This window comes from Pteronotus mesoamericanus, unplaced genomic scaffold (genome assembly GCF_021234165.1).
Source record: "Pteronotus mesoamericanus isolate MK-2021 breed Mesoamerican mustached bat unplaced genomic scaffold, CSHL_Meso_final contig_116, whole genome shotgun sequence".
NCBI classification, from domain to species: domain Eukaryota; kingdom Metazoa; phylum Chordata; class Mammalia; order Chiroptera; family Mormoopidae; genus Pteronotus; species Pteronotus mesoamericanus.
Window position 1 is genome coordinate 23,755,962 of NW_026555027.1, and position 20,150 is coordinate 23,776,111.

The 20,150-nt window shown below is 39.9% G+C and overlaps 2 protein-coding genes across 2 annotated transcripts in view; one reads left to right on the forward strand and one right to left on the reverse strand.

The window, feature by feature from the left end:
- VEPH1 (ventricular zone expressed PH domain containing 1) overlaps positions 1-20,150 on the reverse strand; it is a 187,565-nt gene that overhangs the window by 133,396 nt on the left and 34,019 nt on the right. The window contains exon 5 of the mRNA XM_054579995.1: positions 1,765-1,931. Within this exon, the coding sequence (XP_054435970.1) occupies positions 1,765-1,931 (167 nt within the window). The remainder of the gene's footprint in view (positions 1-1,764; positions 1,932-20,150) is intronic.
- Positions 6,112-11,493, forward strand: PTX3 (pentraxin 3). The gene is made up of 3 exons (XM_054580008.1): positions 6,112-6,307; positions 6,753-7,154; positions 10,618-11,493. The coding sequence occupies exons 1-3, from the start codon at positions 6,178-6,180 to the stop codon at positions 11,229-11,231; spliced, it is 1,146 nt and encodes a 381-aa protein (XP_054435983.1). The 5' UTR covers positions 6,112-6,177; the 3' UTR covers positions 11,232-11,493.

Below are 20,150 nucleotides of genomic sequence, written 5' to 3' on the forward strand. Positions count from 1 at the left end.
ATCTCAGCAATCAAGGGTGAGCTAAAGAAGAGCTGATGACTGAAGGAGGCAAGGCAGGGGTGCTACTTTAACAAGAAGGGGCACGTTGATGAGACACAAAGGGTTGGATGGCTCTCCCATCATAACTTCTTCCCACCATTAGGACCTTGGCATAGGGGATGTCTGTTTGCATCACTGTGGCTGCTTCCTAAGCCCTTGTGTCTTCATTCTGGGATCCACACTCAGCACCCACAGTACCTGCATGAATCTGTTTTCACCCTCTCCTCCTTGTTCAGTTCAATTCTCTTCCTCTTGTCTAGCATACCTTCCTGACTAGCTTCTTCTGCTGTGGCCCCAGAACTGCCATTTGCTGTACTAGCCACAGCCTTGCAGCCTTACTTTTTTACTGTTTTGAGGTTAAAAGATCTTACTATTTAGATTTAGACTGGGTTTACAATGTAGCTTGGCCTGACCTGTAGGGCTCTGGGAAAGTTACCTAACCAGTGTCAGCCTGCAGAGAAAGGAAACCAAAGTCAGGAGTCATATCTGAGAAACAGGAATAGAGAAACTGTTTTGTTCACATTATTTGAGCCCCTGTATCCAGCCTCATCTGAGGGTTCTTTCCCATTACAATAGTTAATAAATTCCTTTTATTGTTTACACTAGTGTGGGTTGGGTGTTCTGTTACTGATAATCACAAGTATCCTAATTACTGTATTTTTCTATGTATAATTCTCTTTTTTTGCCCAAATTTTTGAGGGAAAAATAAAGATGTGCATTATACATGGGTATAATGATTACATACCATGGGTATAATAATCCTGTGATAATGTGCACAAAAATGTGGGTGCACATTATACATGGCAAAAGATGGTGTTACAATCTTTTACTTCAATCCAAAGAATGATAACTAATTTGCTCTTTAGAAGACGAGCCTCGGTGCGGGCTGATTTCCTCATCTATCAAGGCAGGGAAGGGTCTTCCCCTCAGCTCTGAAAAACCATAGATTCCTAGGACTGCTTGACCACACTCAGCCTCAGTAAAGCTGTCCTTCAGTGGCCACAGATTTGCACATTTGATGTGTTTTATTACTGCACCCATGATAGTTATTTTGTGTGTCAACTCCACTGGGTCACTAGGTGCCCAGATATTTGGTTAAGCATTAGTCTGGGCGTCTGTGAGAGTGTTTCCGCATGAGACTGGTGTTTAAATCAGTGGACTGAGTAAAGGACATTAGAGGGCAGTAGACTGATTGCCATCTCCAGGGTGGACGAGCCTCATCCAGTCTGTCAGGGGCCTGAATATGACTTTTTGAGCAAGGACATCGGTCCTCTCTTATTCTCAGACAGGAACTTAGACCATCATCCCTCAGGTTCTCGGGTATTTGGACTTCCATAAGAACTCACACCATCAGTTCTCTTGTTTCTAAGGTCTTCAGATTCAGGCTTGAATTACAGCATTTGGTCTCCTGAGCACTCATCTTGCAGATGGAAGATTGTAGGACTTCTCAGCCTCCATAATCACATAAGCCAACTCTTTATAATAAATCAGAAACACACACTCATACACGTAAATCCTATTGGTTTGGTTTCTCTGTAGAACCCCAAGACAGTACCCAACTTCTGCCATCACCTCCTGATTTTTATGATTCTAGAAGAAGTGGATGAGTGCTTTCATTTAAAGATGGGTGTGTATAGACACATGAGAGAATTAACCTGAAGTACACATCCTGCTCAAAGACATGCCTGGCTGTGTGGACCATCAAGTACATGATGTACTCTTTACCTCTGGTTGCTTTCTCTTTGCAGCTACGTGCAAAAGCCGTAGGAGATGGTACTGTTCTGCTTGTTCCAGCTGAGACATCAAGGCCAGGAGTTCTGTCAGGTGTCTGTTAATTGGATGAGGCTGTTTTTCATACACAGCAGGTAACACTCTCAGCAACATGGCATTACCTGTTGAGAAAACAATAAAAGGAATGATGACATTATCAATCCATGAGCACTAGAAATAACATTACTGTCAATGCAATAACCTTTGTACTCACACATTAAATAGCATGAGCTGATGTCCAAGTCTTCTGCTGAAATAACATTGTACAATACCTTACGCTGCTTATTCCAAGAAATCACAAAAGCACAATAAAACGATTCCATAAAAGAGAATATTGTATGAAATGATTAGCATTGTTATCTAATGAAAAATTTTCCTGAGTAATGCACCATGGGGAGAAAGGAAACTTTGACAGTAATCAGACCACACCCTTGAGAAGGAAACAGTTCTGAAGGATCCCTGATGAGAACATTTGGATGTTGTTTAAGTGAAAACTAAGTGTCATAAGCATGAACCTAAATGAAACTGAACAACAAAAAATAAAGTGCAGAGGAATATATTCACATTCCTGAGAAATACCAGGCACATGATTTAGACAACGGACATATGGAAACTATGCCTTGTTTTTATGAATAGTTAGGAAAGTAGCAATGCAAATTTAAATCCCCATTTCTGCACTATTTCAAAGGAAGTTTAGAGTCAGCTTGTTTGTCACATGTGATTTGCCTCAAAGACATGTATGAACAACTGGATTTAAAATGGCAAAATCTCAAGAATAAATATTACATAAACTAGAGGGATTTATCCGCAAACAACATATGGGAAACATCTGCCTATCACTTTATGGTATGGATTTTTTTTCCCCTCAAAATACTCTCATGTACTGAACTGTCTCAGGAGAACTGGTTCCTATGCATTTCTTGGACAAGAATTTTCTTGCTTCTATTTACATTAAATTCGGCTTTGTATGTAGAAAATATACACAGAAAGAATCACATAAGCAGTGATTACACATATGTAGACCTTTATTAAATTGTGGGGACAAGCCCACATATAAAGGACATTTAGATATCAGAATAAAGAAAGGAAGGTCACTATTTTCAGAGTGTCAATAACTAAATTTAATGAAAGGCTGATTCTGGATCAAACTGAATGTATTTGAGTGACAATAAATAATGAGAATTGCTTTTTCCACATGTGGTTCATAGAATTAGTCTCAAACAGATTTTCTTAGATGCCCATAGAGTACAAGGTGTTGGAAATATTCAGGGTTTCCTTTTAAAGAAAATGCTGTGTCCATTGAAAAATATCGTTTTATTTTGTTTATTTTTACCAAGGGCTTTTCCTTAAAAGATCAGGAATTTTAAGCGTACACAGAGCACATTGGATCATAGAGTTTAGTTACGTAGGAAAACTGATCACCTCTGAAAAGGGTCATGATGAATGGGACTGTTGTTGGGATTCAAGACAGGAAATTGGTGCGATGATTTTTGGTACAACACTTCCTAAAGGCCCTGGGAGCCTCGAAGGGGAAACCCCCAGATCAGTCATTTTTCACTTGACTTGAGTTTTGATCAAACAATACAAAAATAAATGCGTAAGAACTTTTTTTTGAGTTAGAAACTGATGTAGAAATTCTATAAATTCCATTAATAAATTAGTATAGTCTTTTAAATTATGAAATATTCCAGCCACGAGACAAATGCAGGCAATAATAGAAGAAACACTGGTGCATCTACCAAGCAGCTTTGCCAAAACTTAACTTTATGCCATAATTGCTTCCCATCCCATTCATTTCTTTTTCTCCTTAGAAGGAACCACCATCCTGAAGTTGGTATTTATCGTCATGAATGTTTTTATACTTTAATTGCATGTGTATGTATCAATAACCATTTCATGGTCTTATTTTGCATGCTTTAAATTTTATATCAATATTATCATATTGAACATATTTCTCTGCAACATGTTTTTTTCCCCTACTCAACATTATTTTGAAGTTTTATCTCCAAGAAGCTCTTCTTTTATTCTTACAGCTGTATAGTATTCCATTGTAAAAATATGCAACAATTTATTAATATACTCTATGGTTGAAAGATTATTTGTTTTTACTAATAGTGCTGTATTTTTTATCCTTATTTCTTTGTGTATAAATGGGAGGTATTCCCTAGGACACTGCTTTTGAGCTCAGTGTGCTTAGAAATCACCCGGGAAACTTGTTAAAACCCGGACACTATTTCAGCAGGTTGAGGGTAGGGCTGGAGAATCTGATTTTTTACCGATTTTTAAGGTGATGCTGATGGTCTTTAGACCACACAGTAGCAAAGCCATGAGTATGTCCTTGGGAATTAAGTTTCTAGATCTTCTAAAATTTCCTTGCAGTGATTTTAATAGTTTTCTATTGCAGCCATAAGTAATTACCAAAAACTCAGTAGTCCAAAACCCCACAAATTTATTATCCTATATTTCTATAGTGTGGAACGCTGATGTGAATCTCACTGGGCTAAAATTCAGATGCTGGAAGGGCTGGGTTCCTTCCTGGAGGTGGTGGGAGGGAATCCGTTTCCTTGGCTTTTCTGGCTTCTGGAGACCACCAGCCTTCTTTGGCTCAGAGTCCCCTTTCTCCATCTTCAAAGGCATCAGCACAGCATCTCTCTGACCCTGCTTCCCTTATCACACTTCTTTCCCTGATTGTCTCTTCTGCCTCTCTTCCACTTTTAAGCACTCTTGTGATTACATGGAGCCCATCTGGATAATCTAGGACTTTCCCTCTCTCTTTTATGAAACAACCCTAATTCCTTCTTCAGTGCAGAAAAACATACTGTGTTCACTGGTTATAAGGATTAAGATGTCGGCGTCTTTGGGGAGACATTACGGATGTGGCTGGGATTACAGACGGGGCTCTGTTGAATTCCATCAAAGAGAAACACGCTTACTTTCCACTCTCTGGAGCTAGGACAGAGAGTAAGGCTATTACCTACCTGAGAATCTGGCTTTAGGTGAGGGTCTCACTTCTAACTCTCCACCCTGGCATAAGCTTTGCTCCCACATGGTCACTAATACAGCTGTTAGAGACCTGACAGCCTCTCTCCAGGGGTTCTCCAGCATCAGCTCTTGGGCTTACCCTTCTGGTTTTGGTTCCTTCTCTATCTTTTGCCCCTGAATATTTCCCTTATTTAGGGAGATACTTATTTGTACATTTAAAATTATTATTTAAACACATTTCTAGGTGTTTTGTGCAGGAAAGTTTTCAATATAGATAGATCTCCATACATTGGCAGAAGCAGGAACCCCTAAATTTACTCTAAAAACATGACTTTTGATTCTAAGGCTAGTGGAAAAATATAATTTACATATAATATTGGGTTATTAAAAACACACCTAAAGTCAGTTTATTCCTCTCCACCAGGTCTTTCTCATTTTAGGTTTACCAGTTTTGCTGTGTTGTCATTTTAAAAAGTGTGTTTGGCTGGGTAGCCCAGGTGGTTAGAGCATTGTCTGGATTCACCAAGGTTGTGGGTCTGTTCCAGGGCCAAGGCTCATACAAGAATCAACCAAGGAACCCTTAAATAAGTGGAACAACAAGTTGATGTTTCCCCTCTCTCTTCCTCCTTCCCTCCTTCTTTCCCCTCTTTTCCAAATCAATAAAAACAAAAGTGTGTTTATACAGTAACTCCATAAGGATTAAAGATAGAATAACTAGAAACAGACTTGGCTCCCAGAGCCATAGAAATTCAAAGTTGGTTTATCTCAAAATCAGTGAGTTACTTTCATGGTTTAGACCTGTAAAACTGCTTACAAAAGAAAAAGTGAAAAAGAGTTTTCTACCCATAAAAGGTTGTGAAATAATAAAACTGCACACAAAATGCTGAAATGATGATCTTGCTTTCACACCTCTATGCCCGGGAAAATTATTTCTCTCCCTAACCCAGCTCCCCTTCCTTCCATCCCTCAGTGCTACCAATTCAAGTTACAAGATAATCCTCAGGGGCAAAGTCGTAACCCAGTCCCCACCCTCCGCTCCCCTCCCCCGCCCCCATCCCACCCCCACCCCTTTCCCCTCTGACCCTCCTCCAATTAATCTGCCTGCTGTGCAAACCTTTGTGGTTTACTACTGAGCAACCTCCAAGTCTCCCTCACCCTCCCACCCAGCCCCCTCCCCCTCAAATTCAGGGGAACTCCCGCTATGCAGTGCCACCGGCATTACTCATTCATCCCCATTCAGGCTTCCCCAGCATTTATTAAGGGCTCTCGGCTCCTGCCTCTCACTCTCACTCGCCTCTGCTCAAAGTCTGCTCACTTGAGAGGCTCTAGGCTGGTCCCCTCCACCGGCTGTGCGAAGTCGCGGAACAACTTTGTCTCTCTCCAGCAATGCATCTCTATGCGATTCTATTTTGTGTTCTCTGGTCTGCAGCGTGTGCCGAGAACTCGGATGACTATGAGCTCATGTATGTGAATTTGGACAACGAAATAGACAATGGACTCCATCCCACTGAGGAGCGTAAGTTCATTTTAACTGTTTCTCTGCTAACCCTAACTACATATCAACCGCTTTGGGTCTAAAAATCACATATATTTTGTAGCCAGTGAAACGGGCTAAAAAGTATAGTTTGTTTTGCAAAAGAGAGAAGCACTTCAAGAAAGCTTTCAAAAAGTTATTTCTGTCACAGATCCATAACGGGCTGAACCCTATGAAATCGCCTACGTTTGCCTGTTTTGGGCTACATGAACGGCAATTTCATAGAGTTCAGCTTAACATGTACCTGCGTGAATGGTTTCTGTCATTCTCAGATATCTTTCTGCTGTTTCTTCCAGGTGTCCTTAAAGGGAAGGGGGGGGGTGCTGGGCCATAACTTGGGACCACCTGGGGAGGTCAGCTTTTTACAAAGCACATCGAAGGAAGGCCTGGGCAGGTCGGTAACATGTGTGTGCGTCCTGCGCTCTAGCTACGCCGTGTGACTGCCGTCGGGAGCACTCCGAGTGGGACAAGCTCTTCATCATGCTGGAGAACTCGCAGATGAGGGAGGGCATGCTGCTGCAGGCCACCGACGACGTCCTCCGTGGCGAGCTGCGGAGGCTGCGGGCAGAGCTGGGCCGGCTGGCCGGCAGTCTGGCCAGGCCGTGCGCACCGGCAGCCCCCGCGGAGGCCAGGCTGGCCCCGGCGCTGGACGAGCTGCTGCAAGCGAGCCGCGAGGCGGGCCGCAGGCTGGCGCGCCTGGAGGGCGCCGAGGCGCAGCGCCCGGGGGAGGCGGGGCGCGCCCTGGACGCCGTGCTCGAGGAGCTGCGGCGGACGCGAGCGGACCTCCGCGCTGTGCAGGACTGGGCGGCCAGGCGGTGGCTGCCTGCAGGTAAGGACGCGGCCAGGCAGGGTCGTCCCTGCGGCTTTGTTCTTCGAGCGCGCGTTGCGGGAAGCCAAGTCAGGCATCCCTCCAGCGGACACTTTAAGAGGGGAAACAAACACACACACTCACTCACTCACTCACTCACTCACTCACTCACTCTTCCCCCCACCCCCCTTTCTCCACGCAGTCACAGAGCACAGACACACTATACAAGTATACAAGGCGGGAAAACTGGCTTTAAAAAGTATTCTCCATTCCCGAGGAACCCCGAAAATAGCTATGGAGGAGACCATCATAGGCTCAAAATAGGCAAGGGCCCCTAGCGGACACCCGATCTGCCCAGGCGTTGCAGGGGCTGTATTGGCCAGTTATAACTGACCTCTCTAGCGGTCTTGCTTCCCTCCGTTAGGGATTTCCACTTCTTCTAAATTTAGCCGGTCTCTCTCGTTAGGGAAGCTCTGGTTCCCCGCGCTATTTTGGGGCCCAGCATAATTTTTAGGGATGTTTTCCAGTCCCTGGGCCAGCCTCTCCTTCCCGCCAGTTCTGAGCAAGCGACTTGGGGCTGAATCTGATCTCAGGAAGGGTTATGGAATTCCCAAGGGGCCCCCAGCCCCCAGGGCCTGTGGAATTAGCTGGCCAGTGGAGGGCCCAGGGTGTACGCTTTGGAATAAACCGGCTGCTGAGGGACCCCAAGTGCAGCCGGCAGTGTAGAACAACTCTTATTGGATGGTGTATGAGGAAAATCATAAGCATGTGTGAAAGCACATAGCATTTAAATTACAGAAACTGTACCAGAATATCAATCTTTACTGAATGTTTGAGGATTGTTTATCAGTTCAGAACATCTTTTCTTAAACATTCAGTAGGGCTTCAGAGGGGGGAAAAGCATAATATCAAATACACAGTAGATCCTCAATGTAAGTGAGAAAGACAAATTATAATTCTGTGGCTATTTTTAATGAGTGAAATTTCTTGTCTTTTGCAAACCATGTAAAGTCTTTGTCCATATAATGTACTTGAAAAACTGAAGAATTACTCCAATTTTCATCTTTACCTCTGCATATTAGTTAGAGCAGAAGAGGGATGTATTTCTGAATCCTCAGATGTTAATTTTTAATTAAATCCAATAATACATTTACTCACATGCTTTGATTTCCCCCCTCTTGGTTTCCTGCCAGCTTGGCTTCTAAGGGATTCCTAATCATTCTGTTGTTGGCCTCCGAAGAACCTGGTTTTAATTTTGTTTGGTCTTTGATAACATAATCAGAAAAACCTATTAGTTAAAAGCTATTTCATGAGAGAGTTTCTGACATTTTAAAGAGATATCAAGAGCCTCCATCACTGGTCCCCAAAACTAACCAGAAAAAGCCTGCCAACATGCAGTTCCACTCCATGAACTCACAGAACCAGGGCAGCCTGCAGGGGAAGCTGGGTCTTTGAGAGGCCATGAAGGAATGCTTTGGAATGCAACCCTGACTGCCTGCGCTTATTTAAACAGGAAATCAGTTAATTAGGTTGCAGTAGGCACCCTCTTGAACACTATTTTTCTGAAACATTACAGGGGAATATCTCAAATGCCCAAGCATAATGTGATCTTTTGTTCCATGATCTTTGTTTGATTTATTTAACACAGCTAGAAAAACAAAATTGCACCTACCAATTTCACTTGAAAAAGAATCAATGTCTCATTAAAAATTAATTTTTAAAAATCTTCAAAAATTCAAATTATTCAGTGAAAAAGTTAATACCAGAGAGTGACAGGGCCAGGTTTGTGCTTTAGTAGTGCAGTTACTTTTATAGGATTTTATGAATCTTAATATTTTCTTTGGCTGTTTACATCTGTTTAATTTTTCTGAGGACAGAGCCTAGCCCTTAGCCACTTGCATGCATTTAACTTAGCTTCGCGTACTTTTCATGGATGCTTGATTCCTGCAGGTTCTGTCTATTTACCAGTTAGTCTTTAAATGCTCTGGAAATTTACTTTTCAAATCTGTTTTATGGCAAATCTTCCTTAGGTTGTTACAGAGGTAATGACTGGTCCTAATTTAGATTAAAAAATATTTCTTTATCTGTTTGTCTATACACATATGAAGTTAGCATAAAGCAGAATTCATCTGTTAAAGGTTTTAGCACATAGTTTCCCAGAGACACCCAGAAGGTCTTCATTTCAGCATTTCCAGTCCCCTTACCAGACATGTGATCTGGAGCGGAGCAGAGGGGGGAGTTCACTGAGCTCCCAGACCCTAAGTTTGAAAGTCTCCTTCTAAGTGCTCTTTAGCAGAAATAGGTTTTCCAACAATCCCCTTGGAAGAATTCACTCTTCCTTAAAGTTTTCTATTATTGCTTAAATAGTATTTATAAGCATGAGAACAAAGTAAGATTTTTTAAGCATACTCTTGGTCTACACAGCCCTTCCTGAGTGCTACATAGTTGTTGCTTACTAATTCACAGAATATTGGAAGGAGAATGGAAGGAAGAACCTTTTATAGAAAACCGTAAAGCTTGGAGAGATTAGTGGGCTCATCAAAAGCTGCACAGCTTACTAGCAGTACACCAAACTGAATTCCAGCTGTTCTAGCCAAATCCAGGGGGCTCTTCTACCATTAAAGAGCAATGCGTGTGCAGGTTAAGGGTGTTGGCTCTGCAGCCAGAGTGCCCAAATCCAAACCTCAGTTTTACTACTTATCAACTGTGTAAACATAACTCGGTACTTAGTGCTCTTTGACTCAGTTTTCTTATCTGTCAAATGGGAATATTATGACTATCTCTTAGAGTTGGTATGAAGATTAAAATGGCATATAAAGTGTTAAGAACAGTATCTGGCACATAGTGAGCACCCAATACAAATTAGTCATCCCTATTATACATTGTTGCCTTTCAAAGGTAATTTTCTACAAATTTTGCAAAACTTACAAGTATCTGAGAACATGTGGTATATTCAGCAACAACATGACTGTCCTATGTTTAAAATGAATGTTAACAGTGGCTAAATGAGGTAAGCTAGATCAAAGAATTTACAAGTTTTTGTTCTAGAAACTTGGTGAAATCAAGGAGAAGGAAACCAGTTTGGCCCTGAGTTCTCGGAAATTATGGTATCATTGTTTGAAGTTAATGCATAGTGATTCAACATTTTTTAAAGAGCTGTAACAAAGAAAAAAAGTTAATTGGGAGGGGAAATACTTATTAAAACATGATTTTCATTATTTTGTGGTTTGGACAGTTTGGCTTCTCTGCACGCCTTCCCCTCCGTTTAGATGCTTCATTGAAGGAGACAGTTGGCTTTCTTTGTTCCTGTTTTCTTTGCTCTACAGAGAGTACATTTGAGGCCCCTCAAGTCATAATGTGATACTGCATATAATTTTCAATTGTAATCATTAAAATGTCCATGCTAAAATACCTAAATACCAGAATCACTTCTGAATGACTTCATATTTTCTTTCATATTCTTCTTATTGTCTTGCTACTCTAGGTTGTGAAACAGCGATTTTATTCCCAATGCGTTCCAAAAAGATTTTTGGAAGCGTGCATCCAGCGACACCAATGAAGCTTGAATCTTTTAGTGCCTGCATTTGGGTCAAAGCCACAGATGTATTAAACAAAACCATCCTGTTTTCCTATGGCACGAAGAGGAATCCATATGAGATGCAGCTGTACCTCAGCAATCAGTCCATGGTGTTTGTGGTGGGTGGAGAGGAGAACAGACTGGTTGCCGATACTGTGATTTCCCTGGGAAGGTGGACCCATCTGTGCAGCACCTGGAATTCAGAGAAAGGGCTCATGTCCTTGTGGGTAAATGGTGAACTGGTGGCTACTACTGTAGGGATGGCCACCGGTCACATTATTCCTGAGGGAGGCATACTGCAGATTGGCCAAGAAAAGAATGGCTGCTGTGTGGGCGGTGGCTTTGATGAAACATTAGCTTTTTCTGGAAGACTCACAGGCTTCAATATCTGGGATCGTGTTCTCAGCAACGAAGAGATAAGAGAGACTGGAGGAGCAGAGTCATGTCACATCCGGGGAAATGTTGTTGGGTGGGGAGTCACTGAGATTCAGCCACATGGAGGAGCTCAGTATGTTTCCTAAGCGTTGTGAAACTCTACTTGAAGCCAAAGAAAGAAACTCACATTTTAAACATATGCCAGCTGGGAAGGTCTAAAAACCTCAATGCATATTAAGAACACTTGAGACTAATGAAGGAGAGAGTTGAGATCAATCTTTATTTATCTTGGCAAAAAACTGAATAAACAGTTGAGCAAAGACATCGGAGAAGGCTTTTGGGGATATTGTTACTAGACTTTATGCCACAGTGCTTTCAAATTAATGCGGTGTCTTTGTCCGATAAACTCTCAAATAATTAAAAAGGACTGTGTTGTTGAACAGAAGGACAATTGTTTTACTTTTCTTTGGTTAATTTTGTTTTGGCCAGAGATGACTTTTACATTGGAAGAATAATAAAATAACATTGTTGTCCATTGTTCATTGTTATTGGCATGTACCTTATTATTAAAAAATGGTGATGAAACATATTTATACTACAATGTGACTTAACAAATACAAATTGTAGTTTATGTGTTATAATCAAATGTCACTTTTTTGAGAAGATAGTTATATAAGTTATATTGTAAAATGGTTTTGTATTAATTTTATTAAAACTATTTTTGTAAAGCTCTACTGTAAATAAAATATTTTATAAACCTAGCCCATGTCATGTAATTATACATTTAAAAGATTTTGGAGCAACTCCACACTTTTTTTTTCATCTAAAGGGGGCAATTAGTTTTCAGATACTAGTCTATTATGTAAATAGTAAGAGTTAATATTATTGGAAATAAACTGTGGAGTTGTTTTAAGCTTTGGCTTTCTGTAAATCATAATGAAGAAATATGATCTTGGCTACATCAATTCATCTCTCTGGGTTTAGATTTTGCAACTGAGAAATCAAGAACTTGAGAAAATAGTGATCTCTAGCTCCCTTCCAGTTTGATAATTCTGTGAGCATATACAACTTTCTGTCCTGTGTAAGTGGTAAAAAAATGAATTATCAGAGTTCCCCTGATACATGTGACACCTGAAAGAGGTGGCTTAGGACTGTCGTTTGGGAGATCTAAAAATCTGGAAAGAAACAATGACTCCTGCTCCTCATGCACATCTTACCACACACGAAGGAGAGGGCCGTCAAGCCCCTTCGCCCTGCAGATGAGACGGTAACTCTCTACCACGCTAGCGTCCTCCTCCTGTAGAGGTTATGTGAGGCTGATAGAACATCACAAAGCTGCTTCTGAGTGTCAGTGGGAAGGAAATATGGTAGAACCACAGTGATGATGTGTCCACCTAAAGATAGGTCCTGAACAACCACAGCTCATATCCTGTTCATGATATTTGGAGAATTGGACCAGGAGTAATTATCAAAGTACGTCTTGTAACTAAATAGCTTGATATCCTTAGACAAGTTACTTAACTCTTGTGGGTCTTCTCAACAAAAGGAGGGAGTTGGAGTCTTGGTACCTGTTACTAATAAAATTCCAGGAATCCAGGAATCTTTGAGGATGCTCAGGGTGTCAGTATAGTCTTCTCCCTCCTTGTGAGACTCACAAAACCAGGCTCTCAAAGAAAGTTGCAGTTATGAGGTCATAGGCCAGACTCAGACCCTTGGAGATGACATAATTCAAGGTTGCAGGCACAGTGGTCACATGCAAATCCATTTAGCTATTGCCTATGTGAGTTGAATGTTTAACTGGAAGAAGAAATATTGGACCCAGCTTTAAGCAGAGGGTTTGGCATGGTTTCAATTACTTTCCACATTTCAGCATGAATTATGTCTGTTGAAGAGAACCAAGATGATGCAGGACAAGATATATGCAAACTCATATGCTGACGATGTAAGTGGACTTACTTTTTTTTTTTTTACAGGGATCACATGTTGAGGGCAGAGGAAAAAAAAACAAATAGGAAAGACTAAAGTAATTCTTGGGTTATAAACGTGGAAATTTCATTTACTGTAGTAGCTAAGTCTGGATAGATGTTCCAGGAACATCTAATTGTTCCTTGGTACTTTTTTCCCCTCTTTCCCTAAGTAACAGAATTCTGGTTTTAGTGGTACATGTGGCAACTCAGAGTAAAGTCTATATTTTACAGTGTTAATATCAGCTAGATGTGGCCATATGACTAAGTTGTGGCTGAGGTTGAAATATTGAATGTGATTCTCTTTCCCTTCCTCCCTCTCACTGATTGGAATATCGTAATGATGGCTGGAATCTCAGCAACCATCTTAGACCATGAAATTCAGTGTAACAATGTCGAGAAAGCCTGGTTTTCCGATGGTGTAAAGTTTCTTTGCCAGCCCTGAGCTGCCTGTCCCTGGACTACTTTCACAGGAGAGAAAATACACTTCTATCTTCTTTAATGCACTATTGATTGATCACCTAATTTAATTCTTATCCAGTGGAGCAATTCTTTTTAAATTAAAAAAATGCACTTTATTCCCTCAAAATGCATGCAGACCTGCTATGTTCATTACAGCATTATTTACAATAGCCAAGATTTGGAAACAACCTAGGTACCCATTGAGAGGCAATGGATCAAAAAAATGTTACACATATTTACAATAGAATATTATTCAACCAAGAAAGAGAGAATAAAAATCTTTCCATTTGCAACAACATGGATGGACCTAGAGGATATTATGCTAAGTAAAATACGCCAGACAGAGAAACTGAAATACCGTATGATTTCACTTATATGTGGGATCTAAAAAACAAAACAAAGTAAAAAAAAATTCATAAATACAGAGAACAAACTGATAGTTGCTGAGGGTTGGAAGGTAAGGGTGGGGTGATGGGTCAAAAAGGTCAAAAAAGGTCAAAGGGATTAAGAAGTATTATAAAATACCAGTTTTAAAATTAGTCACAGAGACTTCCTGCCAAGATGGAGGTATAGGTAGATACACTTTGTCTCCTTGCACAACCAAAAGAAGGACAACAACAAATTCAAAAACAAAAAATAACCAGAACTTCCAGAAAATCAAACCTTATGGAAGTTGAACAACCAAGGAGTTAAAGAAGAAACATTTATCCAGACTGGTAGAAGAGGTAGAAACAGGTAGCCGGGGAGGAGAGGATGTGTGGTAAAGTGGCTGGTGGACCGGGCAGTCCCACATTTGCATGCGGATAAACCATGAGGAACAGCTGGGGAATGAGACAGACCATGCAATCCAGGGTTCCAGTACAGGAAAAGAAAGCCTCAAAACCTCTGGTCATAAAAACTGGTGGGGGTTGTGGCAGCAAAAAAACTCCCAGCCTCACAGGAGAGTCTGTTGGAGAGACCCACAGGGTTCTAAAATATACACAAACCCACCCACCTGGGAATCAGCAGCAGAAGGGCTCAATTTGCCTGTGGGTAGTGGTGGAAGTGACTGAAAGCTGGTGGAGAGCTGAGCAAGAGGCATTGTTCCCTCTCGGACCCCTCCCCCACATTCATTGTCACAACCCAGCCACCTGGGTTGCCCCTCCCTGGCAAATGGCTAAGGCTCTGCCCCTCCCAATGTAACAGGCACATGGAGACAAGGAAATATGGCCCAAATGAAAGAATAGATCAAAGCTCCAAAAGTAGAACTAAGCGATGAACAGATAGCCAACCTATCAGATGCACAGTTCAAATCACTGGTAATCTGGATGCTCACTGAATTGGTTGAGTATGGTTGCAAAATGGAGGAAAAAGTGAAGTCTATGCAAAGTGAAATAAAGAAAATTATACAGGGAATGAACAGTAAAGGGAAGGAAACTGGGACTCAAATTAACGATTTGGAGCAGGAGGAAGAGAGAAACATTCAACCAGAACAGAATGAAGAAACAAGAATTCAAAAAAATGAGGAGAGGCTTAGGAACCTCTGGGACAACTTTAAATGTTCCAACACCCAAATCATAGGGGTGCCAGAAGGAGAAGAAGAAGAGCAAGAAATTGAAAACTTATTTGAAAAAATAATGAAGGAGTACTTCCCCAGTCTGGCCAAGGAAATAGACTTCCAGCAGATCCAGGAAGCTTAGAGTCCCAAAGAAGCTGGACCCAAGGAAGCACACACCAAGGCACATCATAATTACATTACCCAAGATTAAAGATAAGGAGAGAATCTTAAAGGCAGCAAGAGAAAAGGAGACAGTTACCTACAAAGGAGTTCCCATAAGACTATCAACTGATTTCTCAAAAGAAACCTTGCAGGCAAGAAGGGGCTGGCAAGAAGTATTCAAAGTCATGAAATACAAGGACCTACATCCAAGATTACTCTATCCAGCAAAGCTATCATTTAGAATGGAAGGGCAGATAAAGTGCTTCCCAGATAAGGTAAAGTTAAAGGAGTTCACCATCACCAAGCCCTTATTATAGGAAATGTTAAAGGGACTTAGCTAAGAAAAAGAAGAAGATCAAAACCTATGAACAGTGAAATGACAACAAATTCACAACTATCAACAACTGAACCTAAAAACAAAAACAAAAACAAACTAAGCAAACAACTCGAACAGAAATAGAATCATAGAATAGAGATCAGAGAGGCAGGGGAGGAGGAAGAATGGGGGAAAATGTACTGGGAGTAAGCAGCATAAATAGTAGGTACAAAATAGACAGAGGGAGGTTAAGAATAATATAGGAAATGGAGAAGCCAAAGAACTTATACCTACGACCCAAGGACATGAACTAAGAGGGAAGGGAAGGCTGGGGGGAGGGGCAGTGCAGGGTGGAGTGGAATGAAGGGGAGGAAAAAATGGGGAGGATAACTACAATAGCATAATCAATAAAATATATATTAAAAAATAAAATTAGTCACAGAGATTTAATGTACAGTGTAGGGAATATAGTCAATAATATTCTAATAACTACATACAGTGTCAGATGGGTACAAGTCTTAATATGGTAATCATTTCATATGGTATATAAGTATCTAATTATGATATCGTATACCTGAAATCAATATAATATTGTATACCAATGATAATTTTTTAAAAATTAAAAAACCTATAGACTACTTAGAAAATACATTTTATAAATTCTCAGGAGTTGGTTGGCTATCTGACTTTGTATTTTTACTAATAGAATTTAAAGGGTTTTAGAATACATTGTGGCAGCAAGAGGAGACAGTAAAACTGAGATAAAATATCTAAAAAATTATTAGTATGTTGGTTTAGTTTAGTACATTTATTCATCGAAATGGTTATTATGGGCAACATCATATGATGGCATAGTAAAATAATTGTGAAAGATGATTCAAGTTATTAGGAAGAAAAAGTATAATACATTATACATGTATAAAGAATAAAATATTATATGTGTGTGCAAGGGTGACCAACTGTCCTGGTTGGCCTAAGACCTTCCCATCTTTAGCACTGAAAGTCCCATGTCCCAGGAAACCCTTCAGTTCCAGGTAAATCGTGACAGTTTGTCACTCTAACAGATACATAAGTATGTCAGTAGAACAACTTTTTTTTTTGCAGTGATAATATATAAACAAAACAGAGTTGATCTATTTTCCTTCTCTATTACAATATAAATTGGTTTTTAATTAAGTATTAATTCCTTTAGAATATATCTAGAATATTTGATCACTAAGAATTTAGAGCTTGGCATTTACACTCATTTAATTAATTTTACTTTAACAAGGAATTAAATTTGTAAACAAAGAAGGAATAATAGCTGAATTTTATTTCATCTTGTTAAATTTTATATTATAAAGCTCTTGAGAGCTAACTAAAATGGAATATTTCCTAAACTATCTTTTAGCCACTTAATAAGTGGCTCTCGTAAAGTTAAAAATCTTAAAGTAATGTATATGTTCATTTAAATATTCTTAAATTTACTGAACTTCAAAACTCAAATTCCTGACACTGCATTCGGCTTTATAAATCTGGAGTGTAGAAGAAAATTTGCTGGGCTTGGGGTCAGAAATCTAGCACTCAAATCTTACCACCATTACCTACTAACTATAAGAAGTTGAGACTGCCAACTAATCTTTATGAGTCTTAAGTTAGCCAAAAGATTAGGGATATTAGGACTTGCCTACATTGCTGAAGGGTTATTATGAAGATGGCAGAAAATGTATCTAAAAGTGATTTCAAAACCATAAAATAATAATTGAAATAAAAGTTTCCTTAAAAGTGTTTTTCGAAGTCATTCCCAGTGGATTAAATAGAAAATAAGCAAACAAATAAATGTAAAGATTCCCTTTCATTGCGGGGTAAGTCGATCTTAAGAGTTCAGCACCTGGATGCTCAGCTCTGGCCAGGTCTTAGTCTACTTCACAGCACCATCTGCTGGTAGAGTTGAAAAGGCGCAAACTCCAGCCCGGGCCTGATCCAAGATTTGGTTAACAACTCATCCCTTTCTGTTTCAAAATATGTCTCTACTTCTTCATCCACATTTGGGTTGGCTTTTTACAACATTATATTTAGTACTTACCTATATATAAATATTCAGGTTAAATATTTTTAATTAGGTTGTCCAATCACCCATTTTCCAGAATATTTGATTAATAAATTCTTTCCCCACAACCTGTAATATGGCAACCTTAAAACCTTTTCTTTTAAAAATAATTGTATCATGAGCTGTTAATGGCTAAGTGTCTCCTAGGGATTATTAAACTCCACAAGTGGATATGGTTCTGCCTTCAGTATTTTAATGTTGGCCTGGCACATGGCATATGATAATGATTAAAGACAAGGATGGTGATGATGATGATGATGATGATGATATTAAGAGGAATCACAGTAACCATGATGAGCTATAGCCTGGCATTGTGCAAAATACATCTGCCTTATCTATTTAAGCTTCGCATCTACCCTATGTGGTACATATTACTACTGCCATTATAAATTGGGGGGTGTGGTCAATTGGCTATCTCTATTTCTTCAGAGACAGCTCACTAATCATTGGTTTGAATTTTCTTTCACATCGAAAAAGAAATGAAGTAAATTCATCATCATTAACTAGACAGTCCTTTTTAGGCCATTGGCAACAAGTCAGAAAGGAATTTGGACTCTTGCTGAGACAATATTACATTTTCTTTCCTAAGACTTTCTACTTAAGTTTCAAATCATTTGTGGTCATCTTGTTACTTGTGCCAGAGGGACCCTCTAAAAGGCATATTGACAGAGAGACAGAGTGTTTCCTTATTATGACCACGGACTCGGAAATGCGAAGGAAGGGGCACCGCTGCCCTCCTGTTGACGCCGGGGGTGTGCTTTGCACCTCAGAACTCCAGGTCAGCATTTGGAAAGGGTTTCTCTACAAACCCTCAAATCAACCCTTAGAGTTGGAGAGACCCTAATCTTAGGGGTTCCCCATAATATTGTCATCTTCTTGGGTGAAAGACAAGCATTAGTCATGCTTTTAAATTCTAATATTGGACAGGTTCTACAGAGCACCTTCACGTGGCAAAGGACAGGTCTGGAGAATTACTCAGAGCCACTGGAAAGTGACTCACCTGTTCTGAAAACGTTCTGATGTTACAAAATGTGAAATTACTTCTGATACGATTTAAGCAAAAAACAAATTCATTACCCAAGAGACATTCTTGTCCTATTTATTAATTGGGGAAACGTTCAATATTTTCCCACCAAAGATGATTTTAACTATAGGTTTTTTGTAGATATCCTTTATTAATTAAGAATGTTTCCTTCCATTGCTAGTCTGCTGAGAGATTTTTAAAAATCATGAATAGCTTTGCATTTTACAAAAGGAAAGATTTAAAGTTTACTTTATTCCATATGAAATTAATCTGTGCATGTTGTAATATGGACAGTTGTTCCAGAATCATTTCTCGAGTAGTCTACCCTCATTCATTATGAAGATTCCCCTGCCTTCTGCAATTTCCTTATATGCATAGATGTGTTTCTTGCCTCTATTTTATTCTATAGGCTAAAAACCTGTTCTTATACCAGTGCTGCACCTTTTTTTTTACACCTTTAGTTTTTTTCCTCAAAAAACTAAAACTGGAACTGCCTTTTGATCCAGCAATTCCACTGCTGGGATCATACCCTATGAATCCCAAAACACCAATTCGAAAGAACCTATGCACCCCAATGTTCATAGCAGCACAATTTATAATAGCCAAGGGTTGGAAGCAATCTAAGTGCCTAACAGTAAATGAATGGATCAAAAAACTATGGTACATTTACACCATGGAGTACTACGCAGCAGAAAGAAAGAAAGAAAGAAAGAAAGAAAGAAAGAAAGAAAGAAAGAAAGAAAGAAAGAAAGCTAAAAGAAAGGAAAGAAAAGAAAAGAGAAAAGAAAAGAAAGAGCTACTACCCTTCAAGACAGTATGAGTGGAACTGGAGAGCGTATGCTAAGCAAAATAAGCCAGGTGGTGAAAGACAAATACCATATTATCTCGCCTATAAGTGGAACTTGATCAGCAAAGCTAACAAGCAAGCAGAATATAACCAGCGACACTGAAATAAATAACAAACTGACAGTAACCAGAGGGAAGGGGGGAGGGGGACAGTGGGGAAAAGAAAGGGAAGGGTCATTAAGGAACATGTATAAAGGACCCATGGACAAAGCCAAAGGCGGGAACGATTGAGGGTGGGAAGTGGGGATGGGTGGAGCAGGGGAAAGTGGTGGCAGGAAAATGGAGACAACTGTATTTGAACAATTAAAAAATAGTTTAAAAATTTTATGTTATTGATTATGTGTTATAGTTGTCTTGATTTTTCCTCCTTTGCCTCACTTCATGCAGCATCCCTCAGTCCCTCAGGCAATCTGCATACCATTGTACATGTCCATGGGTCTCGTATATGGTTCTTTGGCTACTCCCTTTCCTATACTGTACTATACATCCCCATGGCTCTTCTGTAATTATCTATTTGTACTTTTTAATCCCCTCACCTCTCACCCATTCTCCCAGCCCCCCTCCCATCTCTTTATTTTTAATCTTTGGCATTTTAATTATGATGTATCTTGGGGTGGCCCTCTTTGCATCCATCTTGTTTGGGACTCTCTGTGCTTCCTGGACTT